This window comes from Ranitomeya variabilis, chromosome 2 (assembly GCF_051348905.1).
Source record: "Ranitomeya variabilis isolate aRanVar5 chromosome 2, aRanVar5.hap1, whole genome shotgun sequence".
NCBI classification, from domain to species: domain Eukaryota; kingdom Metazoa; phylum Chordata; class Amphibia; order Anura; family Dendrobatidae; genus Ranitomeya; species Ranitomeya variabilis.
Genome location: NC_135233.1, coordinates 53,744,130 through 53,766,143, shown reverse-complemented (window position 1 = coordinate 53,766,143; position 22,014 = coordinate 53,744,130). Strand labels below are relative to the sequence as shown.

Sequence of the window (22,014 nt, the reverse complement as noted above, 5' to 3'; positions counted from 1 at the left end):
ACATCACTGCTCTAGAGGACATCTGCATGGAGGAATGGGCCAACGTACCACCAACAGTGTGTGGCAACCTTGTGATGACTTACAGAAAACATTTGACCTCTGTCATTGTCAACAAAGGATATATAACAAAATATTGAGAAGAACTTTTGTTAATGACCAAATACTTATTTTCCACCACAATATGCAAAATAAATCTTGCCAAATCAGACAAGGCGATTTTCTGGATTTGTTTTCTCATTTTGACTCTCATAGTTGTGGTCTACCTGTGATGTCATCTGCAGGCCTCTCTTATCTTTTTAAGTGGGAGAACTTGCACAATTGGTGGCGGACTACATACTTTTTTTCCCCACTGTACGTTTGAGTCCCTGCGGCTGCATGTCGCGCTGCTGTTCGACAGCCACAATACATGCAGGGATTGCCTAACAAACAGGTAATCCCTGCATCTGTTGATGTCATGCAGCCGCGGGGACTCGAACATACCTTTCGAGCACACCGAAGACCCTCAGTTAGCACACGAGCATGCTCAGATAACACCATATCGAAGAACGTTCACTCATCACTACAAGTTATCCTTTAAGAGGGAACACACAGCAAACACATATGAATGGATCTTCATGCTGCTCTGAAACGTGACCGCAATATACTGCGGACACTTTGGCTGGGGATTGGAAACATTTACATGATTAAAATAAAAAAATAAAAATCACCATTAAACAAGCTATCCTCTAATGTCATAAAGGAAACCTTCGTTCTGCCCGAAGCACAGTCAGCATGTATCAGACACTGGCAGCGTAATTGCTGCTTTTCATGTTTTACGCCAAAACGCTGCGGGTTTGAGAGTATAACTTCTTTGATAAAAAAAAAACAATGGTATAAAAAACAGACAAAGAAAAAAAAACATATAACATAAAAAGTTGATCTAAAAGATAATTTTTGATGACACTTTTCCTTGCATTCCTGCAATCATGATTGAACCAATTTGGCAGACACCACCTATGCATCATGGACACTTATCACACAAACACAGCCATCAAAGAGAAGAAAAGTGTGGATTTTTCTGTGATGGTTACAATCATCATGTTCTGCTGTTTTATGATTATACCATCACGTTTACTACTTAGTCAATTGCTGGGTTACAGTATCTCACTGCTTGTGCTCACCCCGTCTGCGCCGGTCCTTTTTGCTTTTGTGTTTTGTATGTCTGCGTGTCAATTTTAATTTTAGCGTAGAAAAAAGTGTGGAAGGAGGATCCAGCAGCCGCAAAAATTGGAAACGTTGAAACATCACATTTATAAGAACATTAAAACCAAGGGAAAAATAAAATCATATTGAGAGATTTCGGGTCTACGTATTTCAAGCTTTACGCTCAAAACGCGTAGTGTCTCCTTTTTTCGCTCATTATCATTTTATTTTTCCATTGGTATTAATGTTCTATTAAACTTACCCAATTTTTGCGGCTGCTGGACCCCTTCCATACTTGTTATCACCCTCAGTCTCCGTGCACCCATTATGGAAAAATCTCCTATACCGTTGAGCTTTTTTCTCACACTGTCAATTTTAGATCTCCAGACATTAAAAAAAAAAAAAATTATTAATTGGTTATTAAGATATTACACCAGTAATAACATAATAGTAGCCAACAGAATGTGACCACTTACCCCCTCTTGAAATGTGCTGCATATGCTGCTCCCAGTGCCACCTCCAGGAAATAGCTAACCTCAAAGTCCGGACCTGAAGAAGCGCTGCTCTTGGAAGTCCTGGAGTGAGTGCTGGTCATACTCTAAGGACAGACATAACAAAAGAAAAAAAAAAGAAAGAAAAAGTGTAAAAAAAAAAAAAAAAGTTTCATTTTAGAATTTAAAGAAGCCAATACACAAGTGTGACCAAGCAGAATACAGGGATCCATTATACAATGACAGTGGAGGTGTATGGACTTTCTAAACATTTCTAGCAATGTTTTCTTTTCATATCACAATCTGTATTTAAACTAAAAATTAGAAATCTTGCAACTTTCACACCAATCACTGGGGCTATTCTAGACTCCTGTTTCAGGAAATGCACATGCACATTAGCAGCGATAGACTGGATCAGGCCCTATCTTTTGTAATAATGCGTCTAATGAGCGTGTGCAAACCCCATTGTGAAAGGAAGGGGGAGCTATTGTGAATGGTGGATCCCGTGTTATCCTCAAAGTATACCTGGCATTGCAATCCTTCCTGTGATAAAAAGGAGTCTTCCAGAAAACTCTTTCAGAATAAAAAAACAGTAACTATGAGTCTAAAATAGCCCCAGTGTGTTTTTTGTAGCTTTTGAGTCTGATGGGTTCTCACCCTAGTACGTTAATGAATCACAAGGCCGGGAAAGTCCGTGGATCTCCCAAACCTAATTTACAGCCCCATAAATGTCTATAAGGCAGTCCATATTCATTCCATGAAATACGCCCATCTGGAATTGGTCTGAGTGGGGAGACACTTCTATACTATGATGTCGAATAGGTCATCGCATAATAAGAAAGAGAACAATTACTTCTCCAAGTACATAAAGAGTGCAGAGTTGCCCCCTAGTTGTTAACTAACAGTATAACAGGGAAAGTTTACCTTCCTGCACATTGCATGCTCATGTAATAGTGCTATCCCGTCACTCTCCAGCAGATGTCAGTGTTCTCTATACAAAGCGTTAACCTATCAGTTATCACTATGACCCACAGTTCCTGCGACTGGCGAATGTATCACAAGTCTTGGGGTGATTTATGTAAGGCTTATTAAAAGGTGCACCCCATTTAATAAATCTGAACATTAAATCTACGCCAGCTATAGGCAGCTTAAGATTTTCAAAATAATGTATTATTATTATTGAATTTTTACTTAAAAAGTAACATTTTTCTATTATTTCTAGTGGCTGCTATGTGCGGTTCCGGGTGTTGAGACCATCACTGATTGGTGCAGAAGATAATTCAGCTGGGGACAGCTAAGAAAGCGATCATATTGGCAAATCCAGCGACCACTGCCCGCCAAAGTGCTACGGACTCGTGGCATCCAAAGATACATGGGCGGCCGTGGGACTTCTACTAAGCAGCCAGGGTAAGGCAGGAGCACATATAGAGGGTTATATACCAACATTGTTTAGGGCGATTTAGGGAATAATTAGGCCCTTGAACGAAGTCTTCTTGGATACTAGACCCACCTTACACATCCCTTTTAAAATTCTTAGTGTGAATTTGATGAAACTTGGTATGCAAATTTATTGCCACCGCTGCTTAGTTTTCTATGGGACATTGACTTTACAAGAAGACTTGGATCTTTAAACTATTAAAGGGATGTGTCATGACGATTTTACTCCAGAAACTAGTGTCATGGCTGGATAGTTCCTAATACAACAATAAAAATGATACCTGTCTTGTAGCAATCCGATGTTCCAGCGCTGAGAAATTAAGGTTTGAAGCCACACAGAAATTAGCCAAGAAGGGCATTGGGGGCGTGTCCTGGCACTTCCAGGTGGCTTCAAAGCATCATTTCTCAGCGCTGGAACATCGGATTACTACAAGACAGGTATCATTTTTCACGTTGTACTAAGATCTATACTGTCATGCCACTAGTTTCAGTTGTAAAATCATCATGAGAGTTTCCCTTTAAGCAGTGGTTTTGCAGCTTTAGGCCTTTGATTTATTTTGTTTGAGAGCTTTACATCTCAGATTTCTAAGAATACATCTATAAAGGTCTGTGGTAGTCTTGTCACAGACTCAAGCAGCTGCTCTGACTTTCCACCATGCTTTCCACTGCAGGTCTGATTGCTGTGTGTTTAAGCACAATAATCCCATCAACTCAGCAGGACTTTGGTGTATTTAAATTGTGAACAACTAAGCAGCTAATATTCCTGAAGTACATGTGCAATATTACGCTCTCCATTATCAAAGATGGCTTAGTCTTCAACACGTCACTGATGGGGAATCACGAGCCAATATGGATTCCATCCTGTCTGTCTGTTATTACGCACCTTGTCTAATTCTTGTAAGAAGACTTGTGCAATCCAACTGGCTTTCTCGAAGCAAGTGACGGCTTCTTCTTCTCTCTCAGACAGACGAGCGCGGGAGGCGATGGTCGCTGAGAAACGCTCTAATGACAACCCTTAAAGACATCAATAAAACCAACAACCGTGTATTAGACTTTCTGATAATATTAGTAATCTGAACATATTGTATTACAGATACTGTATAAGAGTTCTTCTCTTGTGTCAGATTCTAGAAAACAGCTACTAATGGCAGCAATGACAATGCTACCGATGTCACAGTTCACTGCCCCTGTATGCCACACGTACCTGAACGGAGATTAAAAAAAATGTAGAACGGAATCTCTTTATTTAAAAGGAACCTGTCAGCAGGTTTTTACTGCCTAATCTGAGAGCAGCATGACGTAGGGGCAGAGACCCTGATTCCAGTGATGTGTCACTTACTGGGCTGCATACTGTGGTTATGATAACAGTCATTTTTATCAGCAGGAGATTATCACTAAAGGATTAGTAATGCTAGGTAGTCAAACCACGCCCCCCACCACTGATTGGCTGCTTTCTGTCTACAGCTGCCAATCAGTGCTGTGGGCGGAGTTATACAGAGCTCAGCATTCAGAGAACTGATATATCTACAGCAGAGAAAACTGTGATTTTACCAAAACTACAAAAAACAGCCCAGTAAGTGACACATCGCTGGAATCAGTGTCTCGGTCTCTTTGTCATGCTGCTGTCAGACGGGGGTAGCAAAAACCTGGTGAAAGATTCCCTTTAAGCGATTGAAAATTAGGAGCAGATGACAGAGAGGTGCAGGATACATAGTCTACAGAAAGGTCAGCAGCAGATAACACACTAAAGTACAAATAAATATAACATTATTATTTATACTCATAATTTGGCTCATATCTGTATGTATGAGTAACAAAATTAATGTTCTTGTATTAAAGAGGTTATTAAAGAGGACCTATCGCTAGGACAAAACTTTGCTTTTTCTTTAGTTCAGCTGCTTCCCCTGAGTAATCCACTCTTGTTTTTTTTTTTTCCCAAAAATTCGCCATCCAGTTCCGGAAATTTTTATTTAAAATTAAAAAAAATAATCTGTAGAAACATATGGCTTAGGCAAGAAGGGAATAAAATAAGACTTCCTCTTTAAGGAGAGGTCACGATTATCAGCTCAGTAGGGGTCCAGTACCTGGGACCCTCACAATCAGAAGATCGAAGAGACCACCATAAAATGAGCTGAGCTGTGCCACTCCCAATGCGACCCTGCTTCTCCAATCTACTGACTATGGGGGATACAGAGAGCTGAGCCCCCACTAATCTAACCTAAATGACTTATCTTACAATGGTTACATCTTGTTTTCGTCCATATCAATATCTATATTACAAAAAATTATCAGAAATCTTGCCAATTTCACACTTGCCACTAGGCCTTATAATAGACTCTTACTAACCTGTTACTTTTCAGCAGTCTCATTATCATCAAAGACAGTGACGAATAACTCCTGTATATACAGCAGATAACACAAGATCCGCCATTCTTAACAGGTGATGTCACAGCTCGCCTCCTCCTCCCTTCATACTGGACCTTTGTCCTAATCAGAGAATTGTTACCTGTCACTGCAATGCTCTCTGGAATGATAATGAGACTGCTGACAAGTCTTCTGTAAGGAACAGGTAGTAGGAGTCTAGTATCAGGCCTAGTGAAAATTGCAACATCTCTAAAAAAAATATTGTTTTAATACAGTTTATGTTACATGAAAAATACAAATAATATAGATTTTTCTTTAAAATACAATTAATATAAAAAAATGATTTAAATAATAGGTGATTTTTTATGAAGGGAGATTTCAGTTTTCAGTGGCCTTGATCTGTTAGTGGAATTTTTTCTTTCTTTTAATCCTAGTCTGAATGGCTGACTACTCCTCACTGTCCTCGCTGACTTGTGGACTCGCCCCGCAGCTCGCTGTGTACAGTTCCATTGTTACAGTCCTTGATAAGCACATAAATAGCGGTAACGTCGGAGCTTATTGTTCCAGTCACTTCCTATTAATAATGAGAACCCGAAGCTCAAATATTTGTTCAACCCATTGTTCTTCATGAGCATCTCACGCGGCTCCTTGTACGAGCGGATCAAGAAAGACCAGGAGAAATGCACATACAATGGCAGTCAGGGAATCTGGCACTTTGCCTCAATAGAAGAGAAATATTTTAAGCAGAAACTATTGGGAAGATTTAACACTGACACAAAGTTGGGAAAGTTCCAGGAGTCAGGTAGTCGGCGCGCCTACAGAAACGAGCACAAGATGTCTCCGGGAGTCCTTATTGTCTGGGTGCCGGCTCCTGCAGAGGACTGACCGCTTCACAGTAGTCCGTCTGCCCATGTAAATTAGCACGTTTGTAAAATGACTGCAAATTACTTGTTTTGAGGTCTTTCGGAGATTGTAAAATTGATGGAAGTCCTTCGGAGAGGCCAGCAATGTTAGATTCCCCAGCACTTTTACAAATATTGAACCATCTTAAAGAAGCGCTCCTCCTCCTCCTATCATCAAAGTTTTTATCCTCTCAATATACTGCAATCATCATATTATATAGCACTGTGTACTTACAATTGCTCAATTTGTCTTTCTACCCAGCTAATTCTTCTGTTTTCTCTGCTCTAGGTAGAAACAGGAAGTCTCTTGTCCCTGCATGAATCATGCCCCTCTTCACCTCCTGACCCAGCAGCTCTGCTCCTCCCATAGACTGTTACTGTTACTCATGACTTATACAGTGAAAATTGACCTCCTGCTTCTACACAGAGCTTAGAAGGATTCAGATAGTCAGTTTTTAATCACGTGATGTCATAGACCTAAAAAGGAAAAGAGAAGAATTAGCCTGGTAGAAAGGCAAAATGAGCAATTGTAGGTACACAGTGCTGTATGATATGATAATTGCAATATATTAGGAGGATAAAAATTTTGTTGGAAGGAGGAGGAGGAGGAGTGCTTCTTTACTTGTCTACACTGGAAACTGTGCCTATTTATGTTACTCCCTTATACAGCACAATCATATTCTGCAGCGCTTTACAGACATGATCATCACTGTCCCCGATGGGGACTCCCATTCTAAATTCCCACTCAGTATGTCTCAGGAGTGTGGGACGACACAAGAGTGCTTGGAAAAAACTCAAGCAAACACGGAAAAAGCATACAAACACCTAGGACCCCAGCACTGCAAAGCAAAAGTGCTAACCACTGAGCCACTGTGATGCTCTAGTGATTATCCCATTCAAGTAGATGGAAAGAGCAGAACCAGTATCAGACGTGATTGCTCATGCAGCAGTACCAGGCAGGACCACCCATGTGGCAGTACCAGGCAGGACCACCCATGTGGCAGTACCAGGCAGGACCACCCATGTGGCATTACCAGGCAGGACCACCCATGCGGCAGTACCAGGCAGGACCACCCATGCGGCTGTACCAGGCAGGACCACCCATGCGGCTGTACCAGGCAGGACCACCCATGCGGCTGTACCAGGCAGGACCACCCATGCGGCAGTACCAGACAGGACCACCCATGTGGCAGTACCAGGCAGGACCACCCATGTGGCAGTACCAGGCAGGACCACCCATGTGGCAGTACCAGGCAGGACCGCTTACACAGCATTACCATGTATGACCGCTCAAGCAGATTACCATCCAGGACTGCTCCTGCTGCAGTACCAGGCCTTGGAAAGTCAGGCCCTGTTGCTCAAACATCGATGGCTTATGCTAAGCATAGATCATCGAAGCTATAGTCCTTGAGAACCCCCAAGGCTCATGCGAATGGGAGCTGTGTATGAGGCTGGCGTCACACTAGCGAGTTTTACGGACGTATGAGAGGCGCAGAAAATACGGATTTCTTACGGTAAGATGCGCCTATTCTGGCACTTAGCCTCTCTCTTCCCACTCCCGCGTAGCGGTGGGATATGGGGTAATGAAGGGTTAATGTCACCTTGCTATTGTAAGGTGACATTAACCCTTCATTCCCCCATATCCCACCGCTACACGAGAGTGGGAAGAGAGAGGCTAAGTGCCAGAATAGGAGCATCTTCCAGATGTGCCTTTTCTGGGGTGGCTGGGGGCAGATGTTTTTAGCCAGGGGGGCCAATAACCATGGTCCCTCTCTAAGCTATTGATATCTGCCATAAGTCACTGGCTTTCCCACTCTGGCGGAGAAAATTGCGTGGGAGCCCATGCCCGTTTTTTCCGGGATTTAACCCTTTAATTTAATAGCTAGAGCCCCCAAATTTGACACCAAGACAATTCTTACATTAGTAAAGAGGAATATGTAATAAATGGAAGGGATATGAGATGGTCTACTGTATGTAAACCATGTCTCATATCATGTCGGGTTTGTGAAGGAGATAGGAAAAGCTGGCAATTGAATTACCGGCTTTTCTGCTATCTAGCGCTGAATTAAATATATATATATATATATATATATATATATATATATATATATATATATATATATATATACTGTATATATGTTTTAATGAATATTTGAGCCCATGGATCGGTTTTGCAAGCCGCGAGAAAATATTGCAGTACGGATGCCATACGGATTACATACGGAGGATGCCATGCGCAAAATACGCTGCCACACCCTGACTACGGATGATATACGGATCACTATTTTGGGAACATTTCTGCGTATTACAGCCGTAAAAAACGGACCGTATTTTCATACGCCAAGTGTGACGCCGGCCTAAGGAATCAGTACTGCAGATCGTGAGGTCTCTACAAGTCTGTATAATGGACGCACAGTGCCTCCATGTGCTGTGATATAGTGGTATAGACGGAGAGCACTTCTATGGACCTGACTGAAAACCTACACGTAGCTCCACATACAACCAGAAGCATACAGATGTACAATATGTACCGAACATCGGTAAGGGCTGATTTACTGTACATGGATAGATCTCCAGCCTGAATGGGCATTGATCAACAATATAACCAATCAATGGCCGCTTATTAACACATGTGCTGCTGACAGGTATGATCCTTTAGGCTGTGTAAAACAACGAGATCATCCAATAATCGAACGTTTGCCGATTTACAGATCTGTATGACACAAGTCTAGTTCAGCCATGTGCATACCTCCACCTACAACCTAAATCCCAGCTTGGTCCAATAGTGAAACAGCAAAAAGAATATAAAATCTAGATAAATATTTGGATTCTAAAATCAGATGTCGCCAAGATATTCCCTGGATTCGTCTCCTTCAAATCTACGTTGTCTTCTGTCTCGTAATAATTCCCAATATTCTCAATAGGAGACGTGTCGTCATAACCCTGCACAGCAGTTTGGGCGGCTAAACTTGTACAGGCCGTCACCTAACGGCAGCAAAAAAAAGACAAAGAAGTAACCAAAACTAGATCATGCATCAGGTTATGAGAATGGGGGCTGCCCCAACACAAGTGTGAGCAAATCTCCTGGGGATCAATCTGCGAGAAACGAACAAACATCCAAATATGACCCATGTTCTGCTCCACTGAACCAGAAAGCAGATGTAAAGTCGGTGAAAAAACTGATAACAAAAAATAGAAAAACAAAGAATCAAGATGTAGGCGCTTCCACTCGATGCTTCAAAACTGGTACAGGATGTTGTAATGTGGAGTGTGAAACTCCAAGTACCAGAAATTGTGAAGGAACAATAAAAATACAATACAAACACAATGCGTTTCGGCTATCCAGCCTTCTTCAGGTGCACAGTTAGTATGACCCATGTGACCCATTTATACCTTTTACTGGTGTTGGAAGTGGACTAATTAGTAGCTTTACCTCCCCCTCTTCCTATCCTCCAATGCACTTGTATCCATGAACATTAGTAAACTGCCACACATGCGCATCGGCACAAATGTCGTAAGAAATCTGAGGTCACATAACAAAAACAAAAACAGTTATGTATGATATATTCAATACCAATAAATCTCTAATAAAATGTAATAAAATAGAACGGGATAGAACCAAAACCTCCTTTGGTGTACTGATCTATTAAAAACCTGTTGGTGACATTTTTTTTTTATTATTATATATTCATTTATTTTACGATTGGTTGGAATGTAAAATCCTTCTGTTGGTAAAATGTGTTGAGAACCTGAATGATCGAGATACAACTAAGATATATTAATTGTCGCAGTCCATACATTCATGTTTGTTCCTGACTGACTCCAAGCCTGTATTAAAATAATTTCCATATTCTATACCATATTTTATGTGTGTGTGTCCAAACATAGATTCCTCCCCAGGAGCAAACTCACTGATATATGTTGAATATCCCGCTGAGTCCCATAGTGGACATCCAACCCGATAGTCCACCGAAACTAGAGGATATCACCTCAGGATTCCGAGGGCTCTGACCTCTAATAGACCAACAGCCTCCACCTTGGGTCCTATCTTCTATCCAGAGACATTTTTATTATTTTTGTTATTAATAAAATTATTTCTACATGGAATCCTGGAAGAATGAAAGGACCATGGATGGCTAGGAGCAAACTGACAAAAAATTGTTAAAGCGAACCTGTCACCAGGTTTGGCCGATACGAGTTACGGCCACCGCCTTTCAGACAGATAAGTAGATAAGTAGATAAGCCCCCGATCCAACCTGCAAGAGAAGAAAAATAAGTTTTACTATACAGTACTCACCTGGGGGCGGTCCGATCCAATGGGTGTCGCAGGTCCTGGTCCGGCACCTCTCATCTTCCTGCGATGCCGCCCTCCTGCTTGCTTCATAGGTTCCCCAGCATCACGCTCTTGCGCAGGCGTACTTATCTGCCATGTTGAGGGCAGAGCAAAGTACTGCAGTGCGCAAGCACTGGGCCTCTCTGACCTTTTCCTGCGCCTGCGCACTGCAGGATTCTGCTCTGCCCTCAACAGGACAGATAAGTACGCCTGCGCTGGAGCGCAATGCTGGTGAGCCATGAAGCAAGCAGGAGGGCAACATCGCAAGAAGATGGGAGGCACCAGACCAGGATCTGCCACACCCATCGAACCGGACCACCCCCAGGTGAGTATAATAAATGTTATTTTTCTTCTCTTGCAGTTCGGATCAGGGGGTTATCTACAGCATTATAGAATGCTAGTAAAAGAAAAACCATAAAGGGCCACATCAATACAGAGGTCCTGGAAAGACCAACCCCCAAGTGGTTGTCTTCAAAATACACCTAGTGGACACAACCACTTGCATACATACCAACAAAAGAAAAATAGGAGTAATATGTCCGATTGTATAAAAAGGTTTAAGTTTATTAATCCATACAAATTATATTAAACATTACAGACTAGGATCAGGTGGCTACCAGTGTCCTTAGACTCCAACAATATACTGTGATACAAATAAGGTGCTTAGTGCATAGAAAGATATAGTGGGGGAATATGAGCTAGAGGCCAATGTATTCCAAAGATCATTGTATATGCGTGCAAAATCAATGGAGGCTATACCACCCCCACATTATCATTGCTTACCCATAGTATAAGGGAGTCAGGACACGTGCCACACCGACGCGCGTTTTGCCTTTCTTTCTCAAGGTGCCATTATAAAATGCTGTAGATAAGCCCTGAAAGGTGGTGGCCGTAACTTATATCGGTCAAACCTGGTGACAGGTTCCCTTTAAAGGTTGTAAGGGACTGATAGATAATTCTTATTATGTACCGAAACCACGCCAGTAAGAAACGAGTTCCTCTGAGTGTCACCAGGGATCTGGTACACAAGGCCGGAGATCACTTACCACTGGCACAGGGCTGTCAGACCATCACTCGCGCACTAATCGAAATGAGTGCGGTTTACAACCTGATCACAGATCGGAGGAGCCATCGGACAGGTGCGTAACCCCAGGTGAGACTTAAGCCATGCTCTCTCTCTAGCGAAAAAACAACTCCAAACAGGAGTATTAGTTCCACAGGGAGATGAAAGAAGAAAAGGGGGAAAGCGTAAAAAGTCAGTTCGCATGTGGGTTTCTTAGACTTGATCTAACATTTTATTCAGTTCATCAGGAAAAAGACTTTGTATTTTATAGATCCAATATGTTCCTTTGGAATTGAGAGCAGATTTTCTATTTTCTAAGGAAGTGACCCGTACAGAATCAAAATTATTTTTATATTGTAGGGTTAAGTGTCTTCATAGGCTTTGTTTGAGGAAGCCATTTTTGATATTGTGTCTGTGGCCATTCATTTGCGCCTGCAACATTTGCGTTCTACGGCCCAAATAATGAAGACCACAGCCATAGGTGGAACATAATCGGAATTGCTTGATAATTCCTGATAATTAGGATATATAGTACCAGTACTGTGTACTTTTAATTGTTTAGCCCCGTGGTCGATGATTTTGCGGCATGATGTTTTTAATTTTTCTTCCGCCACGGAAAGTGATGGCTAGCTTTTCTGGGATTAGTTCTTGTAAAATAGAATTTTTCCTTAATAAATACCAATATTTATTCAAAATTTATCTAGTCAATTGATTCCCCCTGTTGTATGTAGTAATTAAACTGTATCTCCATCTCTTCATTTGTCTTCATGTTTTTAGAGCCATCATTTTGATCCAACAACTTATTTTTATTTCCATTATTAAGGCAATCCCCCTGCTGGAGATGAGATTCCTTTCAAAAGCCATCCGGAATTGTTTTTTTTAGGATATCTTTTTTCAGTGAACCTGTTTTTGAGTATTTTTGATTGATTGACATATTCTTCAGTGAAGGTATAGTTATTCTTATAAGTTGGAATTGGCTAGGAGGTATATTTTTCTTCCATTTATGAAACTGTGCACTGTAATAATCAAGGTATCCATTGACATCCAAGAGTTTAAAGTGTGTTCTACTCAATATGGATCGATCTGAGTGATAAAGATCAAGGTCCAGAAAGACCATACTGTCCCAAGCAACATGAGCTGCAAATGATAAACCTCATGTATTGTTATTAAGTTCTTCCACGAAGGAGGCCGCCTCAACATCTGTACCACACAAGATAAAGAAAAGGTCGTCGATATAACGGCGGTAATATATGATATGCCCAACAACACATCAGACATGATCAGTGACAGGAACTCGAATCTCCCAATAAAGAGATTAGTGAAACTTGGGGTGACCCAGGTACCCATCGCCGTACCAAACCATTGCAGATAGAACTCATCTTGGAAAGAAAAGAGGTTATGTTCCAACATAAGTTTCAAGCCACTTAAAAGAACTGCCCTCTGTTTGGGCTAAATGGTAGGATCGGTAGGATTCAAATATTGACCATAAGGTTGATCTGAAGACAGTGAACTATCACCTCTCCGCCGATCCTGCTATCCAGCCCAAACAGAGGGCATTTCTTTTAAGCGGCTTTAAATTTATCTTAGAGCATATCCTCTTTTCTTTCTCTATCTGCAACGGTTTGGTACAGCGATGGAGGCATAAAATATGGTATAAAATATGGAAACATTTTAAATATATGCTTGGAGTCAGTGGGAACGAACATGAATATATGGAATGCAACAATTAATATATGTTAGCTGTATCTCGATCACTCAGGTTCACCAACACATTTTACCATAAAAGGGTTTTACATTCCAACCAATCGTAATAAAAATAAAAAATTACCAAGAGAGAAAAGGAAAGGAATTAAGAATTTATAATAGATACCCCAGGAGGTTTTGGATCCCTTTGTATTTTATTACATTTTATTAGAGACTTATTGATATTGAATATATCATCCCTAACTGTTTCTTTTTGAGTTTTTTACTTTAAAATGAAGACTGGATAGCCGAAACGCGTTGTGTTTTTATTTGTATTTTTATTGTTTCTTCACAATTTCTTGTACGTTGATCCACATATAAAAAATATTTTTTACAACATCCAGTAACAGTTTGGAAATGTCGAGTGGAAGCGCCTACCTTGGTTCTTTGTATATATATATATATATATATATATATATATATATATATATATATATATATATATATATATATATATATATACACATTTTTTTTTTACAATATTTTGCTTAGAATAAGGTACTACAGTGAGTCACAAATAATAAATTCTTCTCTTATTTGCTGGTTAAGTGTGTAATTTCTTATAGTAAATAACAATGAAAACAGCTATATATAGCATTATCAAAATAATCGAAACACTGCACAGTAGTGGATCCAAGAATATCTTGAGTGAAATCTCTAGGGAAAATGCAAAAGAAAAAGGTCTGAAAGTTCAATAAAAAGGCCCTTGAGACTCTTATAAGTGGACTTGGTGATTTATGAATGTTGTGCTGAAGTCGTCTGGAAGAAGATCAACAAAAACATGCGATGAAAAAACAACGATTCTCCCAGTTTTGCTGCATTTTTTACCCTGTTCAAGAGGCGAATTATTCGTTCCCCTGCCGCAGCCAAAAGTCTTCTTGGCATGCACATGATTGCTGAGGCCCAGAGAACGCTGGATCGGCATGGGATTGGAGAGTAGGTGGTTTTTTTTCAATTTTTTTGTAATATTTGCTATTTTTTAGTTACGGTATTTTTTAAAGGTCGAATAACCCCTTTATTAGTATAAAATGACCTAATGCCATTCCATGAGGTCCATGGCGAGAGGTCCAGCAGCTCACTTATAACTAAAACACCAAAGTAAAAGTCAACTTTTTGTGCCAATGACTTTACATCATGAATACGGCACACTTTACATAGGAACGTGCAGGATTTCCTGTGGTCGGTACGTACCATTCGATGAGTTCTGGTGATGAGAGGAGTCTCAGGGTAGATGCGGTAGAGAGTGAAGAGCAGATAGGGAGAAAGATTTTAGAGATATTCTCAAAAGAATCAGATCCCACAGATTTGGAGGCACCACGTGGAGCATCTGACAGCAGCACAATTCCCAGAGAAGCAAAGAAAAAGAAGACAGAAGACAGTTAAGATTTAGAGCGTCAAGCATCGTCCCTGGCATCTTTAATAAAGACTAATTACACCTAAAATCACCAGAAAATATAAGTAATATAAATTCTCTGCAGTCACAGGTTAATATAATAGGTGTCACTGTTGGAAATATAGTCCCGAAGGCGGTTCAGCTGTACACCACGGGAGACCCTTCGGCATCTGACTGTAAAAAGTGGTCCCCAAATGATCGGAGAGTAGTAAAAAACACAAATACAGGTAGTACTTACCCTCCCGGGTCCAGTACAAGCTCCCCACTGCTGTTCCCATCTCTGTGTTTTGGCTGCAAACGTGATGTCATGTGAAGTCGACAAACCACATCACCGCTGCAGTCAATCACTGAGCTTGGAGGCTTCTGCCGTCTACATCGTCACAGCTGCTGTGAACAGTGATTAGCTGCAGCGGTGATGTACACTGTCAAACTAATGTCACCAGTACAGCCACAACAGGTAGATAAGAACTACGGTACCGTGCTTAGTGGAAGCCTTTAGTTATTAAAGAAGTTGTGTTCTACTTGGACAACTTCTTCTCACACCCCTCGCTTGGGCCCGATAAAATAATAAAGCCTATACTCCCCTCCCGTGCCGGCGCCGTTACCGCGGTCTCGGCACACTGTCTCCTGCGCTGTTGTTGTGACATGTGACGCTGGCGCCCAATCAGTGCCGGGCGTCACTGTCCCCGCCTTCTGTCGAATTGGGCAGGAAGAGGAAGTGAGGGTTCACCTGCAGCCCGGACTTCCTCTTCCTGTTCGATTTGTCTGAAGGCGGAGTCAGTGATGCCGGCACTGATTGGGCGCCATCATAGGTACGAGCGCTATACACGAAAATCAAGGGGACCACTCAAACGAGAAAATCAATCGTGTGCACGAGAGATTACAGAGATTCCAAACTCACAAAGTTGGTTGGAAAGGCAGAAACTCTAACAGTGAGCCACAGGCTGTACTGTTCCATACGGATAATTTACTTTGTCTAAACACCAAGAACAATGCCAGTAAATGGCGTAAATAAAAATAGATTTTTCTTTCTGCTAATTTTCCAATCAAGCCATAATAAAAGTTAATATAAATGTAATGCTTAATACGTGTATGAGAAAATGGTGCCTAAAAAAAAAAAATGACGAATTGCCTTACAAAAAAAAGTGCATGGTTATGTAAAAATACAATCTTATGGTTGGTATAGCTATGAAATTTGCAAAGACGCTTGTATATTTGGATAATGTGGTGTATGTAAATGTGTTGTGTGTATGTGCGCATTTTATATATGGGTGTAATATGTGTGCGTAATCTATACGCTTTGCATATTTTACATATGTGTGTGCCTAATCTGAATATATAGAATCAAATATTTTCCGAAATCCACAGCAATCTAAAAGTAAAAAAAAAAAAAAAAATGTCAAAAGTCTCCCATGGTGATAACCAGGGCGAATACCCCAATATGTGCTGTAAGGAGAATGCACTGTCTGATGCTGCAGAACGTTTCACACTGTGTAAGGGCATCTGTCACTTGGTGATATATTGTTAGACTTTATTAAACTTTGTGAATGTTCTTTCGTTACACAACCAACAGTTTCACCCTAATGGTCTTAGCATGAAGGCGAAAACGCCAGCCCCCTCCAGACACCAGATGTACTTTTAGCCCCCAGCGACGCAGCGGCTGGAGATGAAGGGAAAGATTATAACAGGGGTCTTATAGTTGTCGTATAGTTCTTTGTATCATGAAAAGTTTCACATTTTTTTCTGTATACTTTCTATATTAATTTTTCCCCTTTTTCAAGTTCTCTGCTTGATGACATTCACTATGTACATGTAGGGTCATATAATGGATGCACAGTTAGCAGAGCTCTGGCCTGTAAGGAGCAGAGCCCCCCTGTGTTCATCAGGACAGATTTATACCCCCTAGATCAGACCTGGGCAAGATGTGGCCCGCCTGATGATTTTAAACGGCCCGCCAGCTAGCTGTCACTTCTGACAGCCGCCCCCGGCACCGCTCGGCGAGCCGCCAGACGCTTCTGAGGAGGACCACTGGCGGCTGGAGTGAAGGCCCCGAGCTCATCCACACGCTGTCGGAACTGTATGAGCTTGCAGCGTATGCAGTTCCTCCAGAGTCAGGATGTGATTGACACAGCATCAGGAGCCATCGGCTCCCGGCTGTGTCAATCATTCTTGTGACCGGAGGCAGCATTATGCCACCAGTCACAAGAGGCTGAGCTCCGCATCGGCCCTGTACGTCACGTGCAATGTGAGCAGCAGACCCGGGTTGATCACCGGTTTATCAGTGGCGGCGGCCATCTTCCCGAGGCCGCGCGTGCGCAGATGGAGTGATCTGCTTCACGGGGCTTCAGGAAAATGGCTGCGGGAGGCCGCACGTGCGCAGATGGAGATCGCGGTGGCCATTTTCCTGAAGCCGAGTTTGCAGATTGAGATCTCGGCTTCAGGAAAATGGCCACCGCGATCTCCATCTGCGCATGCGCGGCCTCCTGCGGCCATTTTCCTGAAGCCCCGTGAAGCAGAGCACTCCATCTGCGCACACGCGGCCTCGGGAAGATGGCCACCGCCACCGATATTCAACCCGGCTCTGCTGCTCACATTGCATTCTGGGCCACTGCGTCACCTCACCGGTGGAAGGGACCCTGCGCACGCCATACCGCACCTCTGCCGTCGCACCTCTGCGGTCGCCACACCACTGCTGCAACCCCCCCATGGACACCAGGCCGTGGCGTCGCCCACCTAAGCAGGAAGGGACCCTGCTCAGGTGCACGCCACACCGCATCACCCCACCTCTGCCGACACCATGCCTCCTGTGACCCTGCTCTGCCACCGCCAGCCCTCAGGTAAGACACTGTAAATCTTTTTTTCTGCAATTTTCATCCCAAATTTGGGGTGCGCCTTATGGTCCGGTGCGTCTTATAGTCCGAAAAATACGGTAATTACTGTATATTAGTCCGGCCCTCTAAAACCATCCCAATTTCTCATGCGGCCCCATGGCAAAATTAATTGCCCACCCCTGCCCTAGATGTAAGAGATACAGCAGGCAGACTGGAAAACTGTATATTTTTCATTATAATATTAAATATTTGCTGAATTGTAATAAATAATAAGTGTCTTAAAACACAGAGAATGGGCACTGTAAGCTAATTACGTGGACGCAGCAATTTTGCAGAAAAGGAGTCACAGCTGTACCTATTTAACAAAAAAACAAATCCTCCAGTGTTTAGATAGTACTTATCATGGCGCCCCTGCTGTTCTTTTGGTTTCCTCTTAAAAGTGTCCACCTAATGCTCCTATCGCTGGTGGTCACACATGCTCAGTAGCTCACTCTGACCACTGGGATCAGCTTGTGCTGGCGGTGGAGGGATTTCTCCATTGTGAAGGCCAGATAAGAATCAGCGATCTAGAAGTGGCTTCTTCTCACCGACACATTAGATGGTCATTCTGAGCGAGGGCCAAAAAAAAAACACAGACGGTGGGTGAGAGTGATGCCTTAACAAGAGTAACAACATAGAGGAACGTAATGTTTAAAGGGACTTTGTTTTTTTTTTTGCTTAGTACGACGATGTGTTCCACTTCAGGTGGAGATTCTCCGGTTTTCTTTGGAGCAGCTCCTTCCCTTCATTTCTGCTTTGTTGTTGGTGTCACTGCCGATGTCATGCTGATTGATAGCTAACTCCCTGCTGTGTTAGGCTGAGCTGGCTGTCAATCAGCATGACGTCAGCAGTGATGCCCCATCAACAGGGCACAGCGGAAGAGAAGGAACTGCTCGTTTGACGTGAAATCACCGGAAGCGGTCTGTGACTCCTCTGAGCAGGAGCAGATCATCGTGGGGCAGAACAGGCAGGATAGCCCTGGATGACCCCTTTAATAATTTGATTGCTAACTTGATATATTTCAGTAAGGCTATAGTCACACAAGGGTAAAAAAAAGTCTGAGTTTTCTTGAGTAATTCATATTGTCATCCGTACGCCCGTATTTTATGTCCATGTGTTTTTATACATCAACATTCTAAAGTGTACATGATCAAATACAGATTTCTAGGTTATTAACTGCAATGTACAGTTGATGCTCTTGGGATACAATTTTTTTAGCGCGCACATAGACTTGAATAGGTGAACTGCAACCGACAAACAGACGACCCTTACACATGATATTGGTCCTAGTGCCGTCCGTGTGAGATTTTTCACGGACCAAAAACTTAACTCACATGAACGTAGACTAAGAATTATTTAACCATTAGACAACTCCGTATCTCAGGCAAAACATCTGAAAGTGCCATACATGGTACAATAGCTAAAAAATACCCCCCAAAATAATAGACATTAATAACAGAGTATATATAACCCTGAGCCCAGAAATCTGCTCTGCATAGACTGAGCAGGTCATAAATCAGGCGATAAAACTCATGGACAGAAGGCGTTGGAACGGCCCCGTGGCTCCTTAAAAGTCTGTATTATTAAACAACGTAAAAACAAGTATATATAACAAGACGAGCTAAAAGAAATTTGGGTTGAAACAGCAAGTCAGACATTGAGAAAACTTCAGCCACGTTCACACATTAACTGTTTAGTGAGTTTTTTCTTCAGTATTTGTAGGTGCAGAAAATCTACATTTCCACGATGAGTATTTGATGAGTTTTTGATATTGCAGATTTTCTCCACTCATCAGCCTATAGTGGTTTTAATCACAGCAGGATCCCACCTACCAATATAATTGTAGGCTACTAAGTCCAGGAGATGTATCATATTAGGTTAGGTTCCCAGCAAAGATGGTCGCCTTGTCGTGGCTGTTGGGCACACATGAATTGGCCAATTCATGTGCTAAGCATTGTCATTTTAACCTATTTCCTTGAGCCGGAATGCAATTCCAATTTCATATATTCCATATTTGCAAACTACAGCGTTATACACTCACCGGCCACTTTATTAGGTACACCATGCTAGTAACGGGTTGGACCCCCTTTTGCCTTCAGAACTGCCTCAATTCTTCGTGGCATAGATTCAACAAGGTGCTGGAAGCATTCCTCAGAGATTTTGGTCCATATTGACATGATGGCATCACACAGTTGCCGCAGATTTGTCGGCTGCACATCCCAAAGATGCTCCATACAAGGCAGGATGGATCCATGCTTTCATGTTGTTTACGCCAAATTCTGACCCTACCATCCGAATGTCGCAGCAGAAATCGAGACTCATCAGACCAAGCAACATTTTTCCAATCTTCTACTGTCCAATTTCGATGAGCTTGTGCAAATTGTAGCCTCAGTTTCCTGTTCTTAGCTGAAAGGAGTGGTACCCGGTGTGGTCTTCTGCTGCTGTAGCCCATCTGCCTCAAAGTTCGACGCACTGTGCGTTCAGAGATGCTCTTAGGCCTACCTTGGTTGTAACGGGTGGCGATTTGAGTCACTGTTGCCTTTCTATCAGCTCGAACCAGTCTGCCCATTCTCCTCTGACCTCTGGCATCAACAAGGCATTTCCGCCCACAGAACTGCCGCTCACTGGATTTTTTTCTTTTTCGGACCATTCTCTGTAAACCCTAGAGATGGTTGTGCGTGAAAATCCCAGTAGATCAGCAGTTTCTGAAATACTCAGACCAGCCCTTCTGGCACCAACAACCATGGAGTTGCCGCCATGTGATTGGCTGATTAGAAATTAAGTGTTAACAAGAAGTTGGACAGGTGTACCTAATAAAGTGGCCGGTGAGTGTAGAGTGCTGCTTTCATTTGTTAGTTATTATTATTAGGTCACTTTTTCACATGCCTTTTTATCGCATTTTTTGACGCTGTCTTTTTATGTCTCTTTCTGGTGTATCGTGTATTAATTAAAGCTGCTTTGTTTTTGATACTTCCTGGTATTCGGCTTTAACAAAACTCTTGCGGATTACATGCTCTTTTAGCGCAATTTAGCATCTGAACAAATGCACTAAAAGTGCATGTGCGCTTTTACCTGCGCATCTAAATGCAATTTTATGGAGAAATTCCGTACATTTAACTAAGCGCATTTGCAAGAGAAATTGACATGTTGCGGAAACACGCATCGGAAGACAGTTTACGCTGAGTATTTAAAAAAAATAAATAAATAGGCATGAGATTTCTATACATACATGACACGGCTATAATACGCAGCATTAAAAACTCAACAAGCACTCATTGTGGGCACATAGCCTTAGGAAATGTTCATATGTACCATATTTGCTGCAGGAAATACAAAGAAAGCCATGAGGAAATGCTCAATGGCGTATTCACAATACAATGTATATATATCTTATTTCATTGAATATTTTCCATGTCCTAATTTTTGGCTTACCGTAAGTGGGTTTTTTTCATTCTGGAATTGTGGATGTTGCTGCGGATCTGCAGGTAATCTGCGCAAACTGTACAAAAATTTGACTTTTTTTTCCCAGATTTTGACTTCTTCATTAAACACAATGGGGAACATCCACAACAAATCAGAAGCATAACTTGACATGCTGCAGATTTAAAAGTCTGCGCAGCAGGTCAATCTGGGACACATGGACATACCCTTGAGGCTACGTTCCCAACATGAGTTTTTGGTGCGTTTTTTACACTGCGTATTTTAGAAAAGATTGTAAGTAATCTATTTTACTTAATGGGTGCAGGAAACATCAAAAACTCACCATGGTGGGAACGTGGCCTATCTAGAGCTGTAATTCTGCCATGATGGCGACGTGTGACTGACAATGAAGATATTCTTTAAATTTGACACGACAACATTTAACGTGGGAGAAGTCACAATACTTTTTGCTCTAAGAATCCATATAATACAACGACTCTTTACACAAATGCCATCCTGCTACATGCACACGTTTTACCTTTGATAACAAAAGCTTCGGCGAAAAGTCTCATCTTATAAAGGGGCTCGTCATCTAGGGACAGATGTTCAAATCCCGATCTGGCATACATACTGATGGCATCCCGGTAAGATCCTTCACAGTAATGCAACTTCCCCAGTATCAACAGCGCTTCTGTCAAGTTGTGAGGCTGCGGGACAGAATAGGTTATTGGGTATAATGAAAATTGCAAAAGAAGGAAAATACAAATCTAGAATAATTTTTATTTAGTTGGTTTTCCATGTATCTCAGTTCTTCAA

General features: G+C 41.9%; 1 protein-coding gene across 3 annotated transcripts in view; it reads right to left on the bottom strand.

The window, feature by feature from the left end:
* TTC7A (tetratricopeptide repeat domain 7A) overlaps window positions 1-22,014 on the bottom strand; it is a 390,080-nt gene that overhangs the window by 343,644 nt on the left and 24,422 nt on the right. For 2 of the 3 annotated variants that reach the window (XM_077282426.1, XM_077282427.1), the window contains exons 3-5: window positions 21,737-21,905; window positions 3,994-4,124; window positions 1,659-1,780 (exon numbers count right to left, since the gene is read on the bottom strand). In XM_077282426.1, coding sequence (XP_077138541.1) covers window positions 1,659-1,780; window positions 3,994-4,124; window positions 21,737-21,905 — 422 coding nt within the window. Of the gene's footprint in view, window positions 1-1,658; window positions 1,781-3,993; window positions 4,125-14,706; window positions 14,843-21,736; window positions 21,906-22,014 lie in introns of all 3 variants that reach the window. The other variant, XM_077282428.1, reaches the window with a different exon arrangement.